General features: G+C 32.2%; 2 protein-coding genes and 2 long non-coding RNA genes across 7 annotated transcripts; 2 read left to right on the top strand and 2 right to left on the bottom strand.

The window, feature by feature from the left end:
* On the top strand, window positions 1–7,370 carry LOC126778055 (uncharacterized). Its single transcript, XM_050501403.1, has 4 exons — window positions 1–169; window positions 1,262–1,351; window positions 6,698–6,838; window positions 7,210–7,370. The coding sequence occupies exons 1-4, from the start codon at window positions 71–73 to the stop codon at window positions 7,300–7,302; spliced, it is 423 nt and encodes a 140-aa protein (XP_050357360.1). The 5' UTR covers window positions 1–70; the 3' UTR covers window positions 7,303–7,370.
* Window positions 7,371–8,044: 674 nt separating this feature from the next.
* On the bottom strand, window positions 8,045–10,810 carry LOC126778341 (uncharacterized). The gene is made up of 3 exons (XR_007670134.1): window positions 10,732–10,810; window positions 9,878–10,411; window positions 8,045–8,208 (listed from the first exon to the last, which is right to left on the bottom strand). It is a non-coding gene; the product is annotated as an uncharacterized LOC126778341 (long non-coding RNA).
* Window positions 10,811–11,982: 1,172 nt separating this feature from the next.
* On the bottom strand, window positions 11,983–12,875 carry LOC126778335 (uncharacterized). The gene is made up of 2 exons (XR_007670129.1): window positions 12,730–12,875; window positions 11,983–12,161 (listed from the first exon to the last, which is right to left on the bottom strand). It is a non-coding gene; the product is annotated as an uncharacterized LOC126778335 (long non-coding RNA).
* A 2,078-nt stretch (window positions 12,876–14,953) lies between these two features.
* LOC126778316 (uncharacterized) lies at window positions 14,954–19,187 on the top strand. 4 transcript variants are annotated; one of them, XR_007670127.1, is made up of 5 exons: window positions 14,954–15,012; window positions 16,151–16,301; window positions 17,171–17,265; window positions 17,848–18,001; window positions 19,005–19,187. XR_007670127.1 is itself a non-coding variant. In XM_050501820.1 (5 exons), the coding sequence occupies exons 1-5, from the start codon at window positions 14,979–14,981 to the stop codon at window positions 19,045–19,047; spliced, it is 381 nt and encodes a 126-aa protein (XP_050357777.1). In that variant the 5' UTR covers window positions 14,954–14,978; the 3' UTR covers window positions 19,048–19,187. The 4 variants fall into 4 exon arrangements, 3 of the variants coding, with proteins under 3 accessions (XP_050357777.1, XP_050357779.1, XP_050357780.1); XM_050501820.1 differs by lacking the exon at window positions 17,848–18,001 and adding an exon at window positions 18,126–18,183; XM_050501822.1 differs by lacking the exon at window positions 17,848–18,001.

The raw sequence follows: 19,187 nt of genomic DNA, 5'->3' as shown, positions 1-19,187 counted from the left end.
GTTCAAGTGGATTGCATTCATTAGCTTGAATCTCTTCGTTCGTGTAACAGTTACTGTAATATCATTCAAAATGAACTTCGCCAAGATTTTCTTCTTCATATTCGCTTGCATAGTTTTCACTACAGTTTCCGGCGCTCCGAGTCCTAAATGGAAGCTCTTCAAAAGATTTGTAAGTATAATTTGTTTTATATTGATGGCCGCGTGGTTAGAACGCGTGAATCTTAACCGATGATCGTTGGTTCAAACCCGGGCAAGCACCACTGAATTTTCATGTGCTTCATTTGTGTTTATAATTCATCTCGTTCTTGACGGTGAAGGAAAATATCTTGAGGAAACCTGCATGTGTCTAATTTCATTGAAATTCTGCCACATGTGTATTGTACTAACGCGCATTGGAGCAGCGTGGTGGAATAATCTCTAAACCTTCTCCTCAAAAGGGAGGCCTTAGCCCAGCTGTAGGACATTAACAGACTGTTAATGTATTATTTATTATAAATAAATAAGTTAATAATTTTAAGATATCTCAGTGGATGGAACACGTGAATTGTTACCGGTAGTCGCGGGTTCAAATTCAAAAAAGCGATAAATAAGTTTCCATGTGCTTAGTTTGTGTTTATAATGCATCACGTGCCTTTGAATACAAACATATTCGGGGTAGGTGAAAGAAATCGTAAGGAATTCCGCTTCGAGTCCGAACTAATTCCGGCTTTGTTAACAAGTAGTTATTAGGCTGTTACTTTTACTGTGTTGCGAGTGGTTTGTTAAGCGCTGATTTTTCTCTTTCTGACATTATTAACTTAACATTCGAAAGAAGAAGACAGCATTATTTAACTAATCATCCCGTAAAAAACAATTATAGGTATAGCCGTTAATGAAATATACCGATTGATTCATGCATTCTAAGTTGATTCATATACATGTATTCATAAGGTTTAATTTTGTATGTAAAATATTAACACGTTCTCACACACTGTACAAATATATTATGTGTTTACAATAACAATTGATTACTCTCAAACTTATTTGGGCGTCATAAGAGAAAATAAAATGGGGGCAAATTTAAGTGCAACGTTTATATATGTAATGTTCCAGAGAAATATTTTTGACGAATAATTTTTAAGCGTATTTTAATATTATTGAATCTTTATAGTATTCTATATGTATAGTAGTCCAAAGTATGACGATAATGGTCGCTTTAAATTGCTATGGGCTTATAAATAATCCTCTTCAAATATTAACTTTATATTTTTTTTATTTTCAGGAAAAAATCGGAAGAAACGTTCGGAATGGTCTTATCAAGGCAGGCCCGGCGATTCAAGTCGTCGGCCAAGCCACTGCCATCGCCAAGGGATAAGCGACCTTATCACTTCAGCCATACAAACAAAAATAGCCCAATTTTTTTCTCTTCAAACCGTTTCATAAAATCTTCTAGTCGTATGATTAAAATGTATTATTAAGTTACAATAAACAATATTTATTATTTTTTATTTTGAATTTTATATTTTTTAAACCCAATCAAAATTTAAAACATATACTAATATAGTCTATTCACTGTAAGGTTGTTCTGTACGAACAAACTCGAAACTCACCTCATAAAACGGTCGTGTAATGCCAGAAAGTGACATACGATATTAGCCATAATTATTTTAATGTTTTAATAATACACGATTATAATTAAATTAAGTATATATAACGTGGGTGTATATGAGCGGTCATTGCTTCTCAACGCTTCATCCATCGTAGTTGAACGAAATAAAAATTCGTGGGCACTAAATAGCTATAATTACACGAATTAATAACAATTACTTAAAAATGCACACGTGTACAGATTACTCTCTGGAATTCGACGAAGTTAAAATGAGATTAGACTCACGTATATCTTCCACTCTGTCTCCGGGAAATAATCTAATGGGTAACGGCTCCACGTTCAATTCACCAGCTAAGCAAAATGATTTTGACAGCGAGCTGTCAACGACTGTGTTGCCATACGCATAATCCGAATACGCCCAAATCAATTAGATTTGACGTTCCAATCTTCGTTCTCTGACATATAATTAGAATTTTATTCTAATTAAAGAATAAATAATGACTTTTTAATTTTGTAACATTTGAAATTTAATCTGTGTATCGTAATAGAGCAAATGTGTAATTTATTATTATCAATCCGAACCGAACCGAACCGAAACAGCCTGTGAATGTCCCACTGCTGGGCTAAAGGCCTCCTCTCCTCATTTTGAGGAGAAGGTTTGGAGCTTATTCCATCACGCTGCTCCAATGCGGGTTGGTGGAATCCAATGCGGGTTGGTGGTTGTGCGTGTTGGTATTATCAATCAAATATAGTCATTCTACACAAAGAAAGCGAAAGTGGTTCAGTCGTTAGAGTACCTGAATCTTAACCGAACATTGCGAATTCAAACCCTGGCAATGCCAGAACGCAACAATGCTAAGTATAACTGCTTGGCAGTAGAATATGAGACCCAGACGGGCTGGCACAAAAACATACCACTTAATAAATATATGTTTTGTTATATGTCCTTGCTTGTAAATGCTCTTTAATTTTATTTTTAAATTAATAATTCAGTCAGTGTTAAATTTGTCATAATCAATCTAATCAAACCGAAACGTTTATTCAATAAAGAAGCATTACACTTACTTATTCATTGTCAAATTAGAAACTAAGACCGATTTGGGAAATAAATGACAACGTATTTCTGTATTGGGTAAAACCAGCGAAGGAAACTCAGCTGTCTTTTATGTTTGTGATTATTCAAAATATCAAATTAAAAAGAAAAAACTAGGAGGCTATCGTTTCATTCCCAAGGTTCTATTATCCAGAAACTTACTAATTATTGTATACTTTTTGCACACATGCCAATTACATTTTTTTTATTTGGCAACTCTGGCATTATTACGCTTTTTGGGATCCTATTAATTATGTATGATATAAAAGAGTTACAGACTGTGCTGACAAGTAACAGGAGTAATTAGTTTCTGTTTGTTCCTTTCTACCAATATTATGTACAAAACCTTTTCTCACAAAATCCTATCAATTTTTCTATATATACATTAAATTACAGAATGTATATTGAGAAATAACGGTTAACATTTTGATTTCTGCGTTGGAGATTCTTTAGCTGTGCGATAGATAGATTGTGCGAATAGCCCTCTTCTGCAGCACAAATGTCTCGATAGCGGCAGCATTACCCCAAAGCATAATGTCTTAAGAAATAAAATATATGTAATTTATAATGAAGTAGGTAAAGTCTGAAAAGGTAAATAAGTTCTTAAGGTGATCTAGTACTTTTTATTAACAATCTCAACATTATGCAATTCAACAAAATGTTATTGCATTTTTTTTTAAATAATCTCAGCTGTCAACTCTGACAGGTTACAAATTTAATATTTATTTTTAATCTGCATTCATATCAAAACGAGTTTCTTTGATCCGTTTATGTCAAAAATTATGGTATAAATATGATCTTTTCTCTCATTTTTGCTTATTATTTTATTTTAAAGACTTGCCTACTTTGTAGGAAGAAATCCATGCGGTATCTTATAATTAAAACAGGTAGGATAAGCTACTTCTATAATGAAAGTACGTACTTAGTTAAAATAAGATTCAATTTAATAATAATAAATAAATGAAGAGTCTTAAACTGTGCTTTATACACTTTTTAATAATAAATTAATATAACTACGATATAAATAATATCTCAATAATAAATAAATATAACGACAAGAGGACTGGGAACGGAGATATTATGTTCCATGTGTCTGTAATTACACTGGTTTACTCACACTTCAAACCGGAACAAAACAATACCAAGTATTACTGTTTACCGGCAGAATATCTGATGAGTGGGTGGCACCTAGCCAGGCGGGCTTGCAAAAGTTTTACAAAGTGCATATTACATTTGGTACGAATCTTTAAGCAGTTGAATCATTATTGTTACTTATTCAAATATATTAATTAAGCATACAAGTAATCTATAAAGTGGGACAAAACAATTGCTATGAAATGTCACTCAAATATAAATAACAAAGTATAAAGAAACAAATAAAGATTATGGCATACATGACTAAACTTTTCTTAGATAGTTACGACGTAGTTATGGCACCTGTGCCTGTTGTACAAATCACATGAAATAAATTCGCAAGGGAACGCCTAAGGATTTATGACAAGGTATATTTGTTTAAATATAATGATATTAGTTTGCGCTTGCGGCTTCGCCCGTTATGGAGGAGAGCTGTTCCTTGGCTTAAGCTTGCTTCATACTAAATTTAATTAAAATCTGTTTACTGGCTTAGACGTGAAAACGTAACAGACACAGAGTTGCATTCGAATTTATAATATTAGTGAAGATTATCAGTGGTAGGGCTTTGTAACGCCAAACATCATTATCATTAAAAAATATTACTCAAAAAAAAATGGGCTTAGTAGTTTTATAAGAATTGTATATTTGTAAGTTAGTTTATAGGAAGTAATATACGAAATAAAGGATGGATTTAAAAAAATATATAAAAGTTACCCAGTGATAGGTTATCACACGACAAATCGACTCATGTGTTCTAATCATTTGACGTCTCGGTGTGCGATTTGAATGGAATGAAAACAGCGCCATCTATTGACAATAATCAGAACCCCATATAAATCGCAGTTAATGTCAACGCTATCGGATAAGTAAAAAAACTAGCGCTATGCACACAGAACAATAAATATTTAGATACGTAGTTTTTTAGATTTTATCTAACAATACTTTGTTACAAGTTTATTTAGACTTGATTAACAATGGTTACTTCAGTTGACGCTACTCATTAATTAGAAATATAATTATAATTAATATTTTTATTAGATTATATCTACATTTGCAAGAGATAATGAAATAGGTATTTTTAAATATAACGTGAATGTTACAAGAGTGAGGCAACCTCTGTACAACAAATAACATTAATTTTAATTTAAAAATTAAATCTGAATAAAATACGTAGGATTCTGGGTACGTAAAGTTAGTTTATTTATTACGGCCTTACATCTTAACTACTTAACCGATCAACATGAAATCAAACAAAGGAAAAAAAAGTCATTTATAACTGTACATAATATGAGTATGTGCGACTTTCGATTGGTTTTTATATCGCTTATACGTCATTTTGCTTCTCGATTGTTTCTTTCTAGAATGTATACATTCATATTAAATTTTACATTATATTTCAAAGTAATAAAACATTAACTCTAACTAAGCCATTCATGAAATTTTCTATTAAAACATACAAAAATACCAAGTTTTATAACGTTAAATTTTATTATACTAAAGCACGTGGAATATTCAAATGTTACATATCACATATTGCGTCTACAGCTTTATTACTTGGATATTAAATTGTTAATATGACCTTATCAAAGACAAATACATTTATTTTTAGGACAGGAGTAAAATATCAATTAAAAAATCACAAAATTACGAATTTAACTACATTTTATCAAGACACGAAAGGAACAATAACATAATACAAGTTAGCTTATTATGCGATAAAAATCATTTACAAATCACATTGATATATCTCAGTGACAAATAACGATTTTTTACCGCGGTAGCCGTGCGTAAAAGAATAGCAAAAACAAAAGAAGCCATTGACAGTTACGATGCGTATGTTGCCAGTACTATTGTGTACAGATAATCGCAAACAATATTAAAAAGACGTCAATAAAAAAAGTCTCCCTAAAATGATAAAGATAAAATAAAAAAACATCCATATTAAAGGGAAGCTTAGAACCGTGATGATGTTTCGAATAATTATGTCAATATTATGTGAAGATTTCCGGTCCAAGCCCGAGCGTGTTCCACTCTTTTCATTTGAATAATAATCAATTTTTGCTTATAATATCATCTTATACTCATCTCGTGTATATCATTTTTTTTATTTGCAAAAATCTAAATTTTAGTTGATAAATTTTTATTTAAGTGAATGAAAACAATAAACGTTTTTGCGTTTCTTAAAACAAATATTGCCTCTAGCATTCGTTTATCTCTCGCCCAGAACCGTTTCGTTCATAAATGTTTCTCCACAAAGCCTTTCTTGATCTCTTTTTAACATTCTTTGTATCCGAAAATAATGATCCGTATTACAAAGTTATAAGAATTAATCGCACTGAAATTCGCGATACAAATTTTAATAGTTTTTCAATATTCATTAGGTCAAGCTATATTGCTATAAAAATAAATCGAGCTAAAGTTTATTTTATTTATTAAAGTATGTAAGAAAATAATTACTAATAACGTTAGTCGTTCACATGAAAATTCAGTGGTGCTTGCTCGGGTTTGAACCCACGAACGTCGGTTAAGATTCACACGTTCCAACCACTAGGTCATCTCGGCTTGTATGGCTTATGTTCATCCTAAAACTATAAATTAAAATAGGCATTTTATTATATTATTTTCCTTAAAATATCAAAACTAAAAGGTGGCTTTTAGTTATTAAAAAAAGAAAAGTTGTTCAGGGGATTCCTCCGAGTCTTGGAAAGCACTAATGCTTTCAAAGCGTCTAACTGGTTGTACCGTTACATAAACCCCAATTGAATGCAGATCATAATCACCTTAGAATAGGGCTCAATTTTCACTAATATATTTTTATGAACATTATGTTAGGACTTGCAAGTATAAATAGTAGTATTTTAGTTTTAGGAGTCATTCGTTAAGCGACAATAAGAAAGTGCACTTCTCTTATTAAAGGAAAAATGAATTTTGCCAAGATTTTTGTTTTCTTATTCGTTTGCATCATGGCCGTTATAACTGTCAACGCTGATCCAGCACCGAGATGGAAGCCGTTTAAGAAATTGGTAATTTTTCAACTCAAACACTAATAACTTAAATATGCGCAAAACCAGAGTGAACTCCAAATATTAATCAATCATTTTAATTTGGTCTACTTATGATTTTGTAGTTCTTAATTGGAGCTAAAGCTATTTCAAGTTTATCTATATCATACAAAACATTTCACGATACGGATCTATTAATAAAGCTAAAGCCACATGTACCAAGCAATTGCAAAATCGAAATGTTGGAGTGATCTCGCTAGTATTACCGTAGATTTACAATTGATTACATGATTGATTTTATTTCAATTCAGATATCATTTAAAATGTGTATATAACGTGACCTTTATAAATGGAGTATTTTTATATTAACGTATTTTTTTATGTATTTGCAGGAAAAACTTGGACAGCGAGTACGAGATGGTATCATCAAAGCGGGGCCAGCAGTTGGAGTCATAGGACAGGCGAGCACTATACTCAAAGGCTAAGCATTGACAGAAAAATCTTACACTGTACCACCAATTTAAATTATAAGAATTAAATTATTATCATTCAAGCTATTGTCTTTCATTCACATAATCTATTTAGTTCCTTTTTTCTATAATTATATGTAAGAACGTGTTAATCGAGTAGCATTAATTTTAAACGACTTCCAGAAGGTTGTTAATTTGTTATGTTTGCTTATATATTTTTATATAGTAATTTTGATGTTTCACTTTCAGACATTGTTCAGTTATTTGCTTTTTAATTGTACTGTATGAAATTTACTCTTAAAGTCGTTTTTTTCTTATTTTTTTATGTAAGGAAGGTAAAATTTTGTATATAAGTACATATGTTATTTTAGTAAAAAAAGTGTGTTAAATATTTTTGTAAATTTAATACTAGATGAAAGTTTGTAAGTGAGTTTTGCAAAATCCCGGATCGGATCAATAATAATGTAATTGTTTATATTTTTTGACGAAGAATTTCTTCATTCGAAATTTGAAATTTGATAGTTGCTTGTTACTCTTTGAGGAAACTGCTAAACTACTAAACTGAACATTATGAATACAAAATGTCATGACATACGGTATAACACGCGGTCGGTAATGTATATAAATATTACATCAATAATTTAACATACCCTCGTATTTAAAAAATAATAATAAAAAGGAATATTATATAAAAGCTTTACATGCAATCTAAATAAGTGAATAATATTTTCACATCATAATTTTTTTTTTTGTTATAGGTAGGCGGATGGGCAAATAGGCCATAATCTGATGTTAAGTGGTCACCACCCATAAAAGTTGGCGATGCAAGAATTATCAAATTGCTAATGCGCCATCAATCTTGGGAACGAAGTTGTAATCCCTTGTGCCTGTAGTTATGAGTAACCTCACTCCAGCTCTTTCCTAAAAAAAGAAAACTCACCCTTCAAACCTACTAAGTACTAAGTACTGCTGTTTAGCGGTAGAATATCTGATGACTTGGTGTACCTATTCAGACGGGTTTTCACAAAGCCCTAACATAAAGTTAATTGATTAATTAATTTAACTTTATTAATAAATTTGTTAAGGTAAATGTATTAATTAACACCAATAAATATTTTTATTTACATCAAGTAAAGATAAATGAATGGTAAAGCTACCAATTAATCGGTAGATATAGTCCAAGAGTTAGAGGCGTTACGTTTGACGTAGTGTTTTACGCCGATCGTTTGTTATCTTTATAGCTCTGATATTGTTAATAAACTAATCAACACCAGCGGATCCAATCTAGGCCTGAATGTGACTGCGAAAGCTAAAAGTTCACGTATAAATACGTAGTTAGTAATAGTAGTTACTTCAAAAAACGTCATTTCAGTAGCTTCTTGTGTGGATATACTGGTTACATTTTGTGTCAGCTGCGCATTTGAACTAACAAAAAAAAATCACTAATAAATAAAGTGGCCGAAATGGTCCAGTGGTAAGAACGCGTGAATCTTAACCGATGATCGTAGGTTCAAACCCGGGCAAGCACCACTGAATTTTCATGTGCTTAATTTGTGATTATAAATCATTTTGTGCCTTCGGTGAAGGAAAAAATCGTGAGGCAACCTGCATGTCGCCCACTTGCAACGATAGTCTGACATCTCAAAAACCTCGATTTTCTATCCTATCTTTTTAAATATTGCGCAGATGATGTAATACTGTAAAAGCGTGTTTTAGATCAACTAATATTGAAACTATTCATGTAAAAGTATCGTAAGTTTTCTAACAAAATAACGAAATTATCACAATAAAACAGAAAACTTATCGAAATATGCAAAATTTACGGTGTGCTATAATTAAATAACACATTGAAGATGATGAAATGATTTACTTGATGCTTAGTCATTTAGTAATATAACGTTGTTGATCTTGATCCGATTAATAAATCGGAAAGAACAATAAAAATAGTGGGGTCTAGTAGTAGTAAGTTTTACTTGACAATAATATATTTATGATGAGATTAACAACTTACGTTGATTTAAAAAATATATACAATGTCACGTAAAAGGACCGTATTTACCCTCTCATATTTTTACGCTTACGATATAAGTTTTATAAGAAAAATAACACCAATTAAGCTTTGAATACAAACAAAGAAAACAGATTTGTCACAGGGTAACCAATGATCATGGGTTCAAACCCAGGCAAGTACCACTGAATTTTCATGAGCTTAATTGTCTTTATAATTCATCTTGTGCTTGACGGTGAAGGAAAACATCGTGAGGAAACCTGCATGTGTGTAATTTTACAATTGAAATTCTGTCACGTGTGTATTCCAACAACCTGCATTTGAGCAGCGTCGTCGAATTAGCTCCAAACCTTCTCCTCATAAAAGGAGAGGAGCCCTTAGCCCAGCAGTGGGACATTCACAGGCTTTTACTTTTACTGTTATGTGGCAATCTCATTTACACCTCAATGAGCCTGTGATTCGTCCCACACATAACTTTCAACATGGGTCATTTTAAAGAATGTAGATTGTTAAAATCAGTACATTCAATTTCGACTTATAACAAAAAACAAAAAAATCTCTTTTAGGGCACTGAAACACTACCTGTTAATCATAGACGGCAACTACTATGACATCTTTCTTATCCTTTTCCTTCTTTATTCGGGACAAAGGTTTTTCTGCGAGATGTTGTAAATAAATTTGCTTTAATTCTTTTTCTTCCACGAAACTATTTTTGTAAGCTTCGTAAAATTCGCAAGTCTTTTTTCGGAATGAAGAAAGGTATATTGAAGTCCTGAAGTAAATATGCGACAAATCATAATACAATTAACTATAACAACGTTGTTCGTCTTGCATTGATCCACATAATGTCTGTGAATATCTGAGATGGTTTTACTTCGATCGATGTAACGTTTGTAGATATATGTAGTGACAATTTTATAGATAGGATCAATAGAAGCTCTTGCTGCATTTTTCAGTGCATCTTTCAGAATATCAATTTACTAACCAAATATTTTATTCACTTAATATACATTTAATATAATCTACTTTTTGTTGGGCTAAACGGTCAGAATTTGGAATATCGCCTTTATTTTATTTTTTTGCTAACTGTGCCATTAGTTTTGATCTCGACCCCATCTGTAAATAAAATACTAATAAAAAATTATTGTTTATCATATATAAAGTTATAAGTGAATATATATATAAAGTTATAAGTTGGAAAGTATTTCGGAATATCAGGACGTCAACAAATATCCCAAAACAGATTTCGTTTGAGAGCAAACGCTTTATCATCTTCAATGTTACTATTCAAGTTATCACAATATAATTTAGTATTTTTACAAGAAAAATGTGATATCAAGAACCAACTAAATTTTTTTTTTCATAATTTACAAAAACACTGTGATAAAGTGATACATTGCATTGTCGAAAAGAAAGAAAAGATCAAATGTACTTACCTTTTCACCAAAAACGTGATAACTTCGATTATCAAGTTGTTCGCACAAACCGCAAGCACTTCACACTAGCAATAACAGGGGACAACTGAGATGTCACTTTCTTAAAGTCAACCAGATTGCTGAATGAAATAGTGCTACACTGTGATATTTGAGACTCTTTCTCTCATAACTCCGCCATTTTTAGAGTAGAAAATATCTCGTTTTTACAGATAATAGATCGCGATACGGCGATTCCGAATTTCTATAAAACCAAAAATCGATTTTTTTGAAATATCACACTGTCGTCGCAAATAGACTATTGTGTCTAATTTCACTAAAATTCTGCCTGTGTATTCCACCAACCCGCATTGGAGCAGCGTGGTGGAATAAGCTCCAAACCTTCTTCTCAAATAGGAAGGGGAAGCCTTAACCCAGCAGTGGGACATTCACAGGCTGTTACTGATAAATAAAATAATGTAATAATTATTATTTACATAGTGCTGCGTGTATAGCGGTGGCAAGCTGTCACGACAAATTAAAGGGATTTTTTTTATCATGGGTAAATGTTTCTTTTCCTTTTCTCGACCCATCAATCATACCTTGAACTTTTGTCACGAAGGATCACCAAACGACCAACGACGTATACAGCTTTACGATCAATAGTTTAAAGTCAAATATAGTTTATTCTAATACATTTCTTAATGACTACTGATAATAAACTATAGGTTTTGCTCCTATCCAGTCAAATACAATTAGAATATTTACATCAAAGCCTTAAATAAATACAAATAAAAATTAAAAATAGTTACTGTACAAATCGTGACCGCGTGGAATGTTGGCAAGAATGGAATTTAAAATAATAAAAAAATATGCCGACCAAAAATTTATCTGCATTACACTAAAATTAAAAACTAATTTTTTTTTTAATATTTATAAAATTAAGCCAGGCAAATCTGTTACGTTATAATTTTATAAATGAAGGCAATTTTTTATCTGTGATGAACACAGACTTAACATAGAGTATATTACCGTTCTATGTAAGAACAAGTCATGAAATCATTAGTTTTTCTTAAGGTTTTTTGTTGACACCTCTGGTGGTTTTTTGTTGGTGTTAATTGACACCTCTTTCTTTTTGAAATTGGCTAGGAAGCCAATAAATATAAAATTATTTATGTTGATTATTATGAGATGTGTATTTGTTGTGATATAATAAATATTATTTTATAATAATTTACCGGTGATAAAAATAATAAATACAAAATTAAAAAAGAGTTTAGAATTATTGGTAGTACATATATTGTTTTTAGAATAGAATCACAGGCTGTATAATACGTTATACATTTATTTTATTATTAATTCTTCCCTTTCAATATGGACGATGCTTGACCCACGACTTCAACAGCTGGTCCAGCAGAGATAATGGCGTCCCTAACTCTTTGCCCAGCTCTTTCCTAAAAAAAGAAAAAATAAATTCAATAAAAAAAGGAATTTTATTGTACTAACCCATGTGATTTACTCAAATCCCATGTTAATTACTTAAAGTTAAACTGACACAGGTCATAAAAAGTATTTTTCTCGAAAGTCACCGCAGACTATGATTGTAAATATCAGAAAGTGTCATGCGATATTGAGTATAATATTACTTGGTGGTAGGACTTTGTACAACGTTGACGCTGTGGGTAGGTACCACCCACTCATCAGTTATTCTACCACAATACGTAAAATGTTTGTGTATTCGTTAGAGGCTCGAGTGAATGTAATAACAGGCACATAACATCTTAGTTTCCAAGATTGGTGACGGATTGGCGATGTGGGGAACGGTTAGTTTATTAAAATATGTAACCTTTAAAGGATACGGGATCAAATCTATTTGAAGAAGTTTTGGAGCTTATTGCACCTTGCTGATCCGAAGTGACTTGGTGGTTGTGAAATATCTCGTGACACATGCAGGTAGAATACCACGATAACAATACTGTTATATTAAAAATAATAATATAATATCTACGAAAAGGTATTTACCAATTCCTTTAAAGGATTCCAAGGCGCAGCGTTCACGGAGCTCAGGGCCATGAAGCAGGCAAAAACCACGAAGAAAATGTTGAAAATTTTCATTTTTAAATAATTTATATTAAGTTGAAACCTTTACAATTCAAGCGATTGCTTAAGAATGCTGCTAAAGTGACTTCTTCAGTATTTATATTTCTTCCCGACCATTGTCCTTAACATATTTTTAACTAGATATCAAGCGAAAGTGTACCTTATTTCAATGCAATAAAGCGTAATGCTTAATTCGTCAAGTGCAAGCGACAGTTCCATGCATTGAGTCTTTATGTATCGTAGGGACCTTACAGAAAATGTGAATCCCCTGAGGTCGAAAGCTATCTTTCTTAATGTTAACTTTAATACTATAAATTTAATAATTATTATAAAATAAATCATTACGGAATTTTATCTAAGTTATTAACAGTAAATAACTTAGATATATATTAACTAAGCTATGTTTTATTATTACTTATAAGAATGTTTGTTAATGATTTAAAACATTGAAAAACTTTTATTCTGTTAATATTTGCAAAAAGTAAATAGTGTAACAGTTGAATTGAATGATATAATCTGTTTTATTATAGAATCTCTCACTCTAATATCGACGATAAAAAACCAATATATTTGCGACTTTTTGCCGTGGTTATAATACAATACATACAATATCTGTGAACGAAGGTTCTCTTCCTCAGGCCTGCCTATAACGGTCATATGTACCTATTTTTAATTATTTGATTTAATTATATATATGTATACACATAAAGTATTTGACACATAAAAATCCCCTTTTTCTTCTAAAATATTTATACCATAATGGTATTTATGAATAAAACCAATATAACAATAAAAAACAAAGGTGTAATTTTCCTGTATAATTTGTCTGAACAAAAAATCATATACTTTATCATAATATGAATCAATGAACAGAACCAAAATGCAAATCCATCAATACACTGGACGGTTAAATCCCGTTTGACGTGTTAAACAGCTTCGTAGTCATGTAAGCAAATGATACGTAGGAAAAATACCTGGATCTTAACCGAAGTAACGTAAGTAAAGTTACGTTTAAGGCAAGCGCTAAAATCAAATTATACTTTATTTTACTTGAATATTCTGGCTTTTATAAGCACTTTTGAATCGTCATTTATCACATTCTGCAATAGTTTCCGCCCGTGGCTTCGCCCTCGTGTGAACTCCCCGTATTAGGTATCCATTTCTGTACCCTAACAACCAGTTTTTTTGTGGGTTTTTCAGTGGGTGGTACCTACCCAGACAAGCTTGCACAAAGCCCTATTACCAGTAAAGTGGTTAAGACGCAAAAGCCTAACAATCAAACCTACTTTCGCATTTGTAATATTATTAAGGATATTTATAATGCATTTAGTGCGTGGTAGTGGAGCAAAATATCGCGAAGAAACTTGAATGTCCCATCAAGTCACCTTCAAATCGTCTTCTTAAAAGGAACCTTTGCCCAGCCGTGGGAAACATACAGGCTGTTAATTTACATTATTATTTTAAGTAAAATACATTGGAAGAAATATCTACATCTTGAAGGATGGATAACCAATTTAATGGCAGTTTTATTCTTACGTATTTTTTAAGACATTTTAATACAGTAAATGATTCGTTCGTTTGTTTGTTTACAAGTTTTACATTTACTGTACAAACAGTTCATACACAAACAAAGTACAAAGGCGAGAGATCGCTGTAACTGATAAGATTGCCTTAATTGTGCACCATATTTTTCCTTTGTTTTTTTTCGGTTTTTCTTATACCATATACGAAATTGAATAAATAAAAAAAATTGGACATGAAAATTCTGTAATTTAAGAAGATTATAATTACAAGATCAATGACAGATTTGTTTGCAAGCTGGTACAAACAATCCCGAATTTATGCCTGGGCTTACAATACCAGCCTAGAGGCTCGACAAAAAATATATAATTTTTCTCTATCCGCTTCCTAATGAAGGCGAATGTCTTTGAAAAGTTCTAAGTTGGCGATGACATGTTCATGGTTTATTGGTACACAAACAAATTATTTTCATTATAAAATTTTAATATTAAAATTTTAAGTAAATTCAATATCATTCTTTAAGAAAACATTGATAAAATTACCTAGGTTGTGCTTGCTTATCATAAGAATTCATATAACTTATCAAAAATAAGGCTTTTATGTAAATCGATTTAAAAATTTAATACGCTTTCAGCATTGCATTATAAAGAATGTTCAAGCAATCATTTTTACTTCTTATAACATGTAAGTAAGCTGTTATTCATATTCTCTCATTGACTTATTCACTAGTTATGAATTTAAAATATTACAAAAATAAACAACAAACAGCATCCTATCTACGGAGATTATGAACATATTTTCCAAAATAAATTTCAAATCGTTCAAAGGGGTTATTTGTAACTTGAATAACTTCCCAGAACTACATGAAATGAATCATTTTTTCCATGTATACAAAATTTCAAATATTAAAATTGCATTCTCTAAATACTAGCAACTCGGCGCGGTAACAATAAAAGCTCAATGAAAATAAGCTAGAACGCACACAGGTTCGGGATTCGGGAGGTTGGCTTAGGCGTCGTTCGAATTTGAGCTATTTAATTACGCTCAAATTAGTCGTTAGTCTTTCACAAAGAGGCGCTCGCGCAGTTAGTCATTGTAGCTCGAATTTAGCTACTAACTCCGTATGTAACAAATATTGTGTTTTCAAATTAAGTCATTCAAGCATAGCAAGCAATTTCATTATATTATTTACAGTTAAAATGTCAAATGTCCGATGTCATGTATTCCGATTTATTATTGTGAATAACAGAGCACGGGAGACGTGACGTAAATACTCATTGCTAAATAGAGATATAATGTGTGTTAAAGAAAACAATAGAAATTCGGATGTCCATTTTTTGGAAAATATATACGTAAAAAAATCATAAAATAAATATGGATTTTATGGTGTTACTAATACAACCCAGCGGGGTTTTTTTATAGAATAGGAAGGCGGACGAGCATATGGGCCACCTGATGGTAAGTGTTCACCAACGCCCATAAATATTAGAAATGTTAACCATCGCTTACACCACCAATGCGCCACCAATCTTGGGAACTAAGATGTTATGTCCCTTGTGCCTGTAATTACACTGGCTTACTTTACTTACCCTTCAAACCGGAACACAACAACATCAAGTACTGCTGTTTTGCGGTAGGTGATGAGTGGGTGGTACCTACCCAGACGATTTTGCACAAAGCTCTACCACCAGTGAATTACTTTTATTAGTGTTTTAAAAATAACCCTTTATATAGGATCATATGCATATCATTATTTTTAGTTCTATATAATCTATACCTTCGTTACTTTACTATACACAACATTAATGCCAAAAATTTTCAGTGTTCATAACAATCGAAGCCAATTACGTTAACAAGAACATAAACAAGCCAGGACGAGTAAGATTTTATCCTAAAAACTCAGTATTCCGTAAATCAGATCTCATTGATAGAGGATGCGTTGTATTTATTAAAGACTGTCCAGCAGCTTACAAGTAAGAAATTATTTATATTAAAAAATATATGAATAATGTCTTAGTGGAATTGTTCATAAGGAAATATAATATAAAGAGTTATATGGTTTGTTGACCCGTTGGTTTAGGTGTAGTAGGTTTGCCACGGTAGCATGCGAAAGCGATCCCGTTGCGCTCCTCGTTAAGACGGAAAGGGTACCGCTGGTTTTTTAGTGGGTATTCCGATGTTCGGGGTGCACTCGGCGCCTTGGTCACCGGCGAGTCCCACATACCCCCCCAACCCCAATGTTCCTGTGGGAAAAAAAAGAAAGGTGTAGTAGGTTTAGTTTAAGGGAATCGTGACATTATGACTTTTTGTTTGGTGTGATGTAAAATTAATGAGAAATATGATTAGTGTTGCTGCCGTTTTTTAAAATATATATACAAAACAATAATTTCCACTACATTAATGTTCATATTTTCCATTAAATAGTTCTATATAGAAGTGTTGCATGTCGATAGTCCACTGTCGATAGATAATCGATTGTTAATCGATTTGAGCTGTCTCGGGCTCCACGTGACGTCCATAAGTACTTACAAAAAAACATTGTTAAACAGCGATGTAAAACACACCTAACGCCATCTATTGATGAAAAGCTAAATTAAAATGACATTTGGCATAATGTATTTTGATCGTAAACACTAAGGAATAGAAGCTTTATGGAGAATCTTTAAAAACTTACAAACAAGAACTCGAAAACAGTTGGTAGCTCCAGCATTAGTGTAGTTTAGGACAAGAAACCCGCTTTAAAGAAAATTCGTAGAACAAAACGTACCATAAAATTGAACAGCTAATCAAATGATAGTAAAACTATTTGGATCGTTTCCCAAAACCAATTGTTTATTTCAAGACGTAACTTTGTCTGCGGGCGACATTACGACGGGCACTACAAGACTTTCAACAATTACTGCGAACTAGAATATGAGAATTGCAATAGCTGGAGGCGTGAGTAGCTAGAATAGTTTTCTCGTTAATCTTCTTTAATGTGTTGATTAATGTTGTAAGCTTCATGATGAAGTTACTTCAAGACTTATCCAACTTCTTCCTAGTATTACGGATAATAAACAAAGGCTTTATTAATTTTTTTACTTAGGATCATTATTTCAGAAAAAGGTTTTTTTAATAAAGTATCTTAAGTACACAATGGTATCGATTAAAAGAGCTTATCAAACCATCGTGCATTAAATGAAATTCAGGCACATATATGTCAAGGCCGAGGCGCAGTGGTAAGAACGTGTGAATCTTAACCGATGATCATGGGTTCAAGCCCGGGCAAGCACCTCTGAATTTTCATGTGCTTAATTTCTGTTTATAATTCATCTAGTGCTTTTCTTTGAAGGAAAACATCGTGAGGAAACCTGCGTGTGTCTAATTTCATCGAAATTCTGCCACATATGTATTCCACCAACCCGCATTGGAGCAGCGTGGTGGAAATAAACTCCAAACCTCCTCCTTAAAAAGGCAGAGGAGGCTTTAGCCTAGCAGTGGGACATTAACAGGCTGTTACCATTACTGTATAATCAACAGATTAATTTCAATTAGTACCGGCACGATTTCTCTTCGGTGAAGAAGTTGTGAGTTCTGTTGAAAATTCGAAAACGAATAATTCTACAGTCAAGACAATATTTACCTGATAATAGATACCTACGATTCTTGACTTCATGCTAGGCATATGATACAGGTTAAATACTCAATTAATATTATGTCCTTACATATGAAATTGGCGTTTTGTACGGGAGGAATATAAAATCATTTTTTTTTGTAAAATATATCTAATTAATCAATCAAATCAATTTTTCGTTTAGGGCAGGATTTGGCTGGGTCTCCAGGGTTCAGCCATTGCGACGAGCGCTTCCGATTATCGTACAGTATTCATTTTTCATCACAAGTAATGATTCGATTTAAAATCCCTTCATTATCGTGTCGGTTGAGCAAAGTAATACAGCAGTCGACGCGTGTTTGCAAGTTCGATTCACACAATTCATGAGGTACCCATCGTTCAAATTTTTTTACTTTCCCGATTTACTTCAAGTGGATTAATACAGTTTTATCACTTACCCGAAGTCTGCAGCTATCTCTGAAGTGCTTTATGATGGATCCGCTTCCACAATAGCATTTAATTCTTCATTTTCCACTTTGGTCTCCGGCCGTCCACGGGGTTGGTCGGGGTCGGGGTTGAAGGTCGAAATTTCCAAAACGAAAACGTTGAAATCAAAAACGTACCGTGCTATCTTTTGCGACATCACTCGCCGTACACATAATGATGTGAAGGATTAATGAATCCTTCGAGCTATTTCTGCAGCACTGGTGCCACGGTAGAACTCGTACTCGTATTTCATATTTCCATTTTGCGGTAATAAGCGACGCCAAAGAAAAAGATATTGAGGAAGAAACAAACGAATGACTGTTTTCAAAATTTAAATGTTCCAGCTAAATGAATTTATAAATTTGAGTTTGGAATTCTTAATTAAAGAGGAGATATTTCAGATCCAAGTGGTCAGTACGACAAAACGCTAATTTTATATGTAAGGACCCAATATCATTTTAAAATTGAAATTTTGAAATTTCATTATAATATTTTTCAATTCATTAAAATTTTGAACTTTGATAATTTATTTTCATATTTCTTCGGATTGTATTGAAATATTTATTTAAAAATAACAATGTTTTTGTTCCCCTTTCAGAGTGGAGTATGATAAAACGCGAAAGGTGTTGATTGCTTTTTGAAATGCGTAGGTGTTTGACGTCAACCCTGTTACATATTTCTCGTACAACTGTAACACTTAACATGTTGAACTCATAATTGAATTTTTAACAAAATATTCAAAAAGATATAATTTCGTGTGTAATATAGTGTTGAACAATTA

This window comes from Nymphalis io, chromosome 25 (assembly GCF_905147045.1).
Source record: "Nymphalis io chromosome 25, ilAglIoxx1.1, whole genome shotgun sequence".
NCBI classification, from domain to species: domain Eukaryota; kingdom Metazoa; phylum Arthropoda; class Insecta; order Lepidoptera; family Nymphalidae; genus Nymphalis; species Nymphalis io.
Note: the sequence above shows the minus strand (reverse complement) of the source record. Positions and strands in the feature narration are given on the sequence as shown.